The sequence below is a fragment of the Gordionus sp. m RMFG-2023 genome, chromosome 2 (assembly GCF_954871325.1).
Source record: "Gordionus sp. m RMFG-2023 chromosome 2, tfGorSpeb1-WG-v2, whole genome shotgun sequence".
Classification (NCBI taxonomy): domain Eukaryota; kingdom Metazoa; phylum Nematomorpha; class Gordioida; order Chordodea; family Parachordodidae; genus Gordionus; species Gordionus sp. m RMFG-2023.
This window is the reverse complement of record NC_088776.1, coordinates 8979093-8989704: the sequence shown is the minus strand read 5'-3', so window position 1 is coordinate 8989704 and position 10612 is coordinate 8979093. Positions and strand designations below refer to the sequence as shown.

At 26.0% G+C, this 10612-nt stretch overlaps 1 protein-coding gene across 1 annotated transcript; it reads left to right on the top strand.

Moving 5' to 3' along the window:
- Positions 1 to 3827: 3827 nt before the first annotated feature.
- Positions 3828 to 9936, top strand: LOC135923902 (uncharacterized). The gene is made up of 7 exons (XM_065458900.1): positions 3828 to 3921; positions 4000 to 4078; positions 4150 to 4297; positions 4429 to 4512; positions 7626 to 7750; positions 7961 to 8097; positions 8226 to 9936. Exons 1-7 carry the CDS (start codon positions 3854 to 3856, stop codon positions 9271 to 9273), a joined length of 1689 nt encoding a protein of 562 aa, XP_065314972.1. The 5' UTR covers positions 3828 to 3853; the 3' UTR covers positions 9274 to 9936.
- Positions 9937 to 10612: the final 676 nt, after the last annotated feature.

Here is a 10612-nt window from a genome sequence, read left to right as displayed (position 1 = left end):
ATGACATTTTAATTGAAAAAAGTGACAAACTAAATCTGGGCATTCGTTTGGAGTGTGATGAGGAAATAATTCACTCATTTTATCCCAATTAGGATTGTAGGTTAAATTAAAATAATGAAGGCTTAACAAAGCAACGTACAATAGCCATTGCTTTCTGGTATGGCTGATGCATATGAATTGAATTGGGCCACCGGTAAAAGAAGAAGGAAAAACGATTCTTCTGCCAAAAGTGTCAGCATTGGAATCCCCCTCTAAAATAGTATCATGAGAGCCTTGATAGAGATCTGCGAGTAATTTGAACTAATTATAATGTATAAGATTTAATCGAAGCGTTTTTTGTTTATCACAAGTGTCCACAATAAATTGGTGTAAATGACATTTGGATCTTAAAATAACATTCTCATCATCCTGTCTGACCATAAAGCGATAAATAGCATTCTCTGCAGATAACATTTATTATTTGAGTTTCTATAATGAAAAGATGGGAGATATTTAATATCGCTTGAAAATGACAAGGGATCGTTTGAAAAGTGGAGCTCGTTAATACGTCTTAAAAGACCATCAATAGTTCTTAGGATAATATCTCTATGGGCTTTATGATCACTGCCATTATCAGGTAATATTATCGCTATTTCAGATGAGGTTGGCTTATTTTGATAACGTTTGTCAAAACATCGAGTAGATTTTTAGGTGGTATTTAATAATGCTTGAAAATGACAAGTGATCGTATGTAAAGTAGAGCTCGTTAATACATTTTAAAAGACCATCTATATTTCTTAGGATAATATTTCTATGGGGTTTATGATCACTGCCATCACCAGGAAATATTATCGCTATTTCAGATGAGGTAGGCTTATTTCGATAACGTTTGTCAAAACTTCGAGTAAATTTTAAGTTAAGATATGTTAGGAAAGCCATTAGTGATCATAGAAGCTACTCTCATAAATTGAGAAGCAAAGAGGTTGTAGCTGTGAATAATTTCCTGCAGGGGCGTCGCTAGCCTATACAATCTCAGGAGGTTCAACTAAAAAAAAATTATGGGAAACTTTTCCCCTTATACCCTCCAATTTGTGCGCCTTCGGCCGGGTTTTATATTTATATATTATACTTTTTAAAATTTGCTAACTCTGAATAATTATTCTTAATTTCATATTTGTTCATTTATTATATTAAGCATACAAATAACCTAGCATATAAATAACACAATACAAGTTTCTAAAAATAATACTTTTTAATCCAAATATATTTATTAGAATATAAAATATTTTCGATTTGTGATATTAAAAATTTTTGCGTCTAAAGAATTACAAGTGATAAAAAAGGTTAATTAATTCATACATATGTCTCAATTGATAATGGTTTTTAAAAACCACATAATATAATTCTTAGCAATTTACATTGACAAAAGGTCATGAATAATGTTTTATAGAATGGACTAATAAGGAAAAATTTATAGGCCTAACCAAATCAACAATTCTTGAAGAAGAGATTATAAACGACCAATCCACATCATAAAACTATATGATGGTTAGAGCTTCCTATTAGATGATATGATGGAAGCTAAATAAGTAATCGGTGAGATATTAAATTTCTAAAAGATTATCTTCCATTTTTTATAATATATAAACGACAACACAGTTGACAATTATTGTTAATCTAAAATATGCAATCATATGCTCTCAGCAGCTGTAGTAATAATCTTAACTTACATTGCTACACAAATAATAGATGCTGGTTAATTTGCAGTCATAGCCATGACATTCACAATGTTAACTCATATCAGAATTTATTATGTTAGATAAATTGATAAAACAAAAACACTAAAATATTTTTTGTAAATATATTGAAGCCTAGTTATTTATACGGGATGGATACCTCATTAGAAATGAAAAATTTTAACCAGAGTGATATGATGAAAGCAATTAAGATTTTATATATTATCGCCGCACTACCTCGAGTATATTATATCTTAAATTATTAGTAGTTTGTATTGTAATAATATCAAAATTATACTCGTATTAAAAATTTAACTCAAAACTGTTTTTTAAATAAGAAAAAAAATAGCTTTCCTAAAATCACGTAAAAAAAAAGAGAAGAAAAGATATCTAATTTATTACATCCATTGTGGGATGAATAATAAGATGTATAATTTTTAATAATATTTTAAATATAAATAGATGGCGTTAGAGAATTGAATGCAAATTGTTACTTATGTTTATTTTCAAAAGCATTTATTAGTAAAATTTATTAAAATATTTAATATAATATATTATTTACTGTCAAATACGTCTGTAAAAGTGGCATTTTACCTAATAATTTATAATCAATTATATATAATAGGGGAATATAAACTATATGCCTACTTTTTTTATAAAGAAATCTCCTATACTTATTTGGACCTTAATCGTGTAGGAGGCAATCAAAACAATTTATTTTTAGTTCAAGGGGATATTAAGGAGCCATTAAAAAAAATTGTTTGTTTCAGGGGGCTATTCAAATTTTTCAGGGGGCTCATGTCCGTGCGCTCTTCCCTAGTTTTACTGACTTCTTGATCTAAAAAAGGAACCTGATTATGCCTGTATTGTATCTCATTATTACTATCATATATACATTTGGGCAAATTTATGTGTGGCCCTTAATTTTGGTAAAAGGAAACCAATGCGATAGTAAACCTGTCCATTAATTTGAAAGGTATAATTACCGAAGAGAGAATTTGATAGAGTATTATATGTATTAACTCCTAGTGAAATGAATTATAGTGCGGAATTAAATGCTTCTAAATTTGTTAAATAACCTTCCCATTCATGCAACATGTAGAAAATGGATTTTTTTTTGTTTGAGCTTTTCGATAATTTTTCACCATTTCACATTTTAGCATTGTAGAAAGCGCATATATCTGCCATGTTGCCGATCTCTAACATAGGAGATGTATGGAAAGAAGGCTTATGGATTTGGATTCTAATAATTTTATAAGAATTTTAGGGTTAAATACTTTTTTTTAAATTATTTTTTTTTATATTTTTTTCATATAATTTTTTAATACATTTATTTCAATATATATTTTTGGAATTTTATTTTTTATATCTTATTTTTTACATAGATATATTTTTTTAAATTACATAATTGTTCCAGTATACAAATATAAAACATTTTGAACTTAATTTAATTAATTACTACTTTTTCCTTTATATTATATTATATTATAAAATTTGCAATATCATTTGATATGTTATTTTGTTATAATTTCTTATTCTAATTAAAATCCCAATATAATATTACCTATAGCGAAAATTTTATATAAACAGTATTATATTGCTATTTTTTAATAGTAAAGAAAATGAAATAAAATATATACAATGTGTATTTATTATCATAAATACATATGAAGAAATATTATTACTTATTTGTCTTTAATCGGCCACGCTAACCAACAATCGATATAAATAGTTCTAATTGTCAACAAAATAAGAAAAATATTTTTAGTATAAATATTTAATCGGAAGGTTTTCAAAAATTTTACTATGTCCTTCATAGGGCTAATAAAGCTCGAAACATTGGCATAGATATTTATTAGTGCTTTCTTTTCTATCAGCCAATTTGACATTAGATATTTCTTATTTTAAAAAAGCTGAATAAAAATAACCATTAGAAAATCAATGATAATTGGTGATATTGGAAAATCTGATTTAAAGACCCCCTTTCCCACAATCATCAGATGAAATCTGACAACGTCACTATCACAAATACTACATCAATGTTAATATGCAACTGACGTAACTGTTATCAAATTACTATATGTCAGTTAAGTATTGTTTCGTTTATATTAAGCCCATTTTAAATTTATTTTTACAGCATGGGTTCTATGGATATTACAAAACATGTTAAAACATTCTTCTCTTCTGTATTAATTGATAATAAAACGTAAGTAAATTTTTTGCATTTTTTAAGACTTATTATAATCTATTATATTAAAAATTTTATATTTCCATGATATATTAGATATACTGAAAGCAATCTGGATGATATATCAGTAAATTCAAGAGAAGATAAATATTGGGAAAGAGTTAAAACTTTTTCAATATCCTTTTTATAAAATATTTTATTAATCTTTTTACATATATTATTTTCCTTAACTTATTAATATTAGACGTTATTAAATGGCCCACTAAGCCATTGTGTATATCGCCTCTAGTATGTGCTCGTTATGGTTGGCAAAATATTAAATATAATTTGTTGAAATGTGTTACCTGCAAAAAGTTATTATCATCAAATTTGCCCGATTTATGGGAAGATTATTGTAAATTTTTTTTTTTGTTTAATATAATTATGCTATACAATCATAGATAATAATCTTGTTTTGTATATTATATATATTAGTTGATCTTATATTACCTATTATATTTAATTTTTATATAACTTATTATTTAGATGATAAAGCCTTACAAAAGTTAGTCAACATGTTGGTTACAAATCATGATGCATATTGTTCGTGGCAATTCAATCCCACCCCAGGTAAATTACAAATTTAATAATTAATTTTCAATTTTTAAAAGTTCTCTTGCAGAATTAATCTTTTAAATCTAATAAAAATTTTCCAGTGAATCTATATTGCTCTTATAAAGACATAATTCACTGGTGTATCCAAGAGGGGAAGGGAACTTTTGTATGGATTTCATTATAAATTTTACAAAATATTTTAAAGTCCTCACTTTGAAGATTTTTGGCTAAATTACTTTTAGAAATATTCTATTTTGGCCATTTGATAAATTATTAACTTATAGTGCAGAGTCAAATGTTGTTTTGTAAACATAAATGATGTATTTTAAATGGTATTGTGGAAATTGATCAAACCACTTGGTGCTAAAACTAATGTTGTTAAACAGCTAATAAAGATTTTAGCCAAAATAATATTACGCAAACCTCAATATTTCATTAAAGTTGTCCAAACAATTTAGCCATCTTTGAACAAAATCAAGGGTTGTATAATTAAAATATTGGGTTAGCCATTTGTTAAATCAAGCTGTTTAACAACATTATTTAGCCAAAATAATATTACGCAAACCTCAATATTTCATTAAAGTTGTCCAAACAATTTAGCCATCTTTGAACAAAATCAAGGGTTGTATAATTAAAATATTGGGTTAGCCATTTGTTAAATCAAGCTGTTTAACAACATTAGCTAGAACTAGTGATATAAAATTCTCCATTCAAGCTGATTTGTAAAAATGCCTTATTTATCTAGAAAAATATTATGCAAGCCTGAAGATTTTGCTTATAATGACTAGCTAGAACACATTTTAAAAAATGCAGACCATTTTCTCAAAACTTTTTTTCATTTTAGAGCTACTATTTTTTTTGTTCCAAACAAACAAGCTTCATTTTTTTTATAAAATTAAATTTCTGTCACAATTTTAACAAAGGATATAGTATGTTACTTATAATTAAAAAAATATCTTTAGTGACATATTGTATTCATTTTTTATGAAGAGGAAGGTGAGGCCTCATCCTTAACACCCAGGGATTCAAACTCAAACCCAGAAAGAAAACCCGGGTTTTTGCCAGGTTTGCATCCCTGGTTACACCAGTGAGATAATTATTAGTGGGAAAAAAATAAACATAATTTTTGTGGTTTAAAAAATATTTTTTATTACTACAATACAGAGTTGTTAACGCTCCTTTTTAAAAGTAGAGCTCTTGCTTCCGCTCCTATCTTCTCAAAAGGAGTCTATAAAATGAATATTATGTCTTACAATATTTTTCAAGAAATTTTCAATATAAAAAGAATGAAAAGCTTGATGCTTAATATTTTAACTGAAAAACCAATATTAAACTTGGTTCAACATTTAATTTTGCATAAATTTAAATAAAATAGAATTTCATTTTTATTGAATTTTAATTAATAAATAAATAGTTTATTAATATTTAAAAAATATTTATATATTAAATTTAAAAGAGTGGTGGAGTGGCGCTCCTCTCTCCAGAAAAGCAGATAATTCCTGCTCCTGATTTTTAAAAGGAGGGGCACTCCAATATTTTTGAGGAGCACCGCTCCTTAACAACTAAGCTACATTTCTTCCAAATTTTTTATTTTCGCATTCATTTAAATAAAATTTTAAAGTACAATACAAATAATAGACAATCAATTCATGAATATTCTTTCATCTAGATTTTATAACCAAGTTTGTCAACTATTGAATTTGCAGTTCACCATTGTGTTGATGTAGACTTTTTAGAGAAATGATTTTTCTACATTATAGCTTCTGTTGATCTTCTAATTCAAATTAAGGTAGATGATTCCAAAAATAGTTATATTTTTCACCTGAGGCAGAAACTTCTTATATCAATCAATTTTTGTAATAAAATCTTTAGAGCTAATGCATTCCATGAGCAATGCATTTAATGCAAAAATATGGGGATAATAATTTTGAACATGTTTCCATGCTGATGCATTTTGTCATATTGTCCATAACCACAGCTGTATTTTGTTTGGACCTAGTTCTTCACTTACATTTAACAATTTTTTTTTGCCAATAAACTCTCCAGTAGGGAAATAAACAGTTGTGACTTTATAGATTTGTGAAAAATAGGCCTAAGTGATGTGATAACAAAATTTATTATAGGATTTCTCAGAATGTTGTTCATCCTATCAGTAGTAAATGAAGTGTATGTAATTATGGATATCTTTAATTTCCAATAATATGAATTCAATATATATATGTAAAAATTTTATACCTTGAGGCCAGTAGTTTTTGAAAGCTGGCCAAAGAGCTGCCATAAAATATTTGAAATATTTCAGCATATATCCAGTGTGCAAGATAATGCTTGACATCTGCGGGACACAAGTGAATCTTAATTAACTCTTGAATTAAGTGCCATTAGATTTTCTAAGGGGTATAGGGGAGACTAAGTTTAGGTAAACCCTGGGGTTTGTCAAACCACTTTACCTCGTTTTAAAATCAAATAGAGTTTAAATTTTATCCGAATATATCTTTTATTAGTATGCATCTATTGACGAAAAATCTTTTGAAATAATTAATTATTAAGAATTTTATTTAAGAAATAAAATTTTGACATAGAAATCAAAAGATTTTTACATAACGGAATTTTAATTTTTATTAAAATATTTAACCATTTATATATATAAATTAAACTATATAGCAATGTTTTAAGACTCTTTTATAAATTAAGAAAGTTATATGAATATTTATTATTGTCTAGATATTATTTTAATCTTAAGATCCTTATTTTTATATGTCCAAAATTTTTATTAAATAAACCATAATTAAGTTACAATTTAAAAGTATTATGATATTTTGAACAATAAAACAATAAATTTATCATTATTAATAAATAAAAAATTTTTCAACTCATTATAGCCTAAAAATCCAAGGGTTTAGGAAACCTCCTGAGGAGGTTTGATTAACCCCACTATTGGGGCTTGTTAAACAAAATTTTCACTTTTATAAAAAATAAAATTTCAACAATATGATTATATTATTTTTATAGAGTATAGTTATAGGTATCTATTCCAGTCTCCTCTATACTTGACTGGCGTTTAATAATTATGGTTTCTAATTTGTTATATTTTTAAATGAAAAGCTTGATATATTTTTTATTTAACAAAGATATCGTTTCTACCTTACCTTTTCAAAGTATTGATGATAATTTGACAACTAAATATATTACCCTAACATTAAATTATTTGAATCAATTACAAGTTATACCCAAGTTGAATCTAAATAAATGTTCGGTATGTATTTTGAATATATTTACCTTTTTAGGATAAGTTATTAAATGATATATTTATAAATTGACAATACCATTGAAATTATTGACATAATGTAAACCAACTAGACAGATTAATTTTTGTTTAATAATCTTAATTCTATTAATTTTAATGTTTAGTTTTTACATAAATATCACATATAATATTAAATTTATAATTAACTATTTTATCAAGGATTTTAAAATATCTGAAATGAAATTGATTTATGGGAAATTTTATGAGGGTATAGATATTAAAAACATACATAAGTTACGATTTGGGCAAAGAGAAAGAAACATTATTATTATGGCAATGTGTGGTTGGCAAAAAAAGTATACCTTTTTTCAAAAACTTTTGATATTAAATATCATTTTTTTTATATTTCGTTAATTTACTCTTTTACATTTATAAAACAATTTTATATCTCTCTATTTTAACTAAATGCATCATTTCATTTTAGAGAAAAATACCAAGACATTATAGAATGCAAATATTGTCAAAGACATGTTGGTTTATGGAATTTCGATGTTGTAAAAAAATCACAACTCAAATCTCACCCCATCAAAGAGAGCTTAAATGAATGCAAATCCTTAATAATCGCTAAAAAACGAACAAACGATGAATTGGGAAATTATTTATACGCCTCTAAAAAATCTAAACTAAGCTGTAATGGCAATCTTTCCGACCACATCAATGCTGGTGATATTAAACAAAAGTCCGGGGCTAATAATAGTTTATTAGATAACACAGATATTATTGATGCACCTCTAGAAAAAAATAATTACATAGATTCCGAAATAACGCAAATCGACGAATTAAATAATAATCAAAATTGTATAATCGCAATGATAAATGAAGTGGTAGATAATGTTTCCTCGGCTCTTAATGCTGAGGAACATTTATTGCACACCAATCAAATAATAAATCCTAACGCAATTCCAAATGTTTTGAATGAAGACATGAGTGATTTATGCCCGAAATTTTCTGTTAACAAACATGAAAACGGGGCTAATAATGCCGAAAATATTGGTGAAATCAATTTAAATGATGGAAAAAATAGCGATATGCAATGTGATGATGAAACACCAATCAACGGTTACAAAGAAGATGAAGTGCTGGTTAACGGTCACAAAGATGAAACAATAGTTAACGATCACAAAAAAGATCTTATAAAAGGTAAAATCAGGGTTGGTCTTATCAAATGCTTGGCGAATGAAGACGGGTCTACTATTAATGTTAATAAATTGCAAGAGCCCGATACAAATATTCTCATTTCAAATCCTAATTTAAGCAAGAACAATGAAGAAAAGAATGTTGTTGATAGTGTGGTGCCTTCGATAGAAAAACTAAATCATGAACAGGAAGAGGAGTCTGATGAAACGAGTGAATTAGTTATACAAAGTTTAGAACCCATATCACAGCACAGAAGTTGGTGCCCTTGGGTTAATGACCACAAATATTATGAGTTTTATAAACGCTTGGTTTTCATTTGTAAAAATTTAGATTAGAAAGGTAGGAAATAATATCATTTATTTATATTCAATTTCTCTAATAATAGTAACGGAAAATTTGCATTTTGGTAGTTAAAATTTTTTTTAATTGACAAAACATTTAACTTTGCTGCAATTTAATCATATTTTATTTTCTTGTGCTGTATTATTATCTAAAATATTGGACCAATTATTCTTATACTCTACTATGCTATATTATTGTAAATTTTTATCGATATAAGTATTTATTAACGTTAACAATGAGAAACAATTTTTATTATATTTTTGAAATTTTACATTCATATTATCGTCATCAATTAATATTAATTAATTTTTTAAAATCTTGTAAAAAAACATTCAAAGCCAAATAATAACATTACATTATAATGCTCTTATCATTTTCATTCTACCATTTTTTTCAAAGAAATTTTCTGTGATAATATATAATAATTAAAATTATTTCTCTTTACCAAAATATAACTTTTTTTTTCGTAAAACCGCATTTAATCTACAAAAAAAAGTAAAAACCATCTAATTTAGTAAAAGTTTAATTGGTTCTAATAAAATGGGCAACGATTTAATTTGAGTAAAAATTCTCCTCCTGATAGCTCTACAAATTAGACAAGTTTCATTGTAAATTTTTACAACCAAGCAAAATAATTAATATATTTTTAGCCCATTCATATATTTATCCCTATATTGTATAGTTTTTTTTAATTCATAGAATAAAAATAATTTTATATTCATTTTAAATTTATTGATACAATTTTTTAGAAACCGAATCCTGTAAATCAAGTTTATAGTGGCCAATAACGGATATCAGCTAATACGATATCACTTATTTCGTCGCTTAAGAATAAGGTTATTCCATATCCACTTTCTGTCAAAAATGGTTTTTTTAAACCTAAATCAATTTTTTATAAATATACTATTCTATTTACATAAGAAAATCGGAAAATAAAATAAGCTAAATTATAGCTAATATAACGTTATACCATCATATTGAAAATATAGGAACTCAATTTTTTAGCTTTCTCTCCTTTATAAATAATTACAAAAAGTGGAGATGGAATCATTTATTTCTCAGGCGGATATTTGTTAAGTCAAAACTCAATTATAAGATTTCTATATTCATTTTGTGGTATATAACTGGTTGGCAACAGATGTAAATTTTTTTTTAAACTATGATTAAATATTAGTGTAACATGGACAAAATTTTAATGGATTGGTCAATGAAAATAACGATACTTTAGACAATCTTAGATCTTATATTGTTTCTTAATGAGTGATTGCAAGATAGATTGATTAGACTTTTTATTATGTAAAATATTAATTAATAAATATTATTGATTTTACA

Excerpts from the sequence above, each read along its gene's own strand:
- LOC135923902 (XM_065458900.1), top strand. The coding sequence starts at position 3,854 with ATGGGTTCTATGGATATTACAAAACATGTTAAAACATTCTTCTCTTCT. Across the intron at positions 3,922-3,999 it reads GTATTAATTGATAATAAAAC|ATATACTGAAAGCAATCTGG; the intron begins GTAAGTAAATTT and ends ATGATATATTAG. Across the intron at positions 7,751-7,960 it reads TGAATCTAAATAAATGTTCG|GATTTTAAAATATCTGAAAT; the intron begins GTATGTATTTTG and ends TATTTTATCAAG.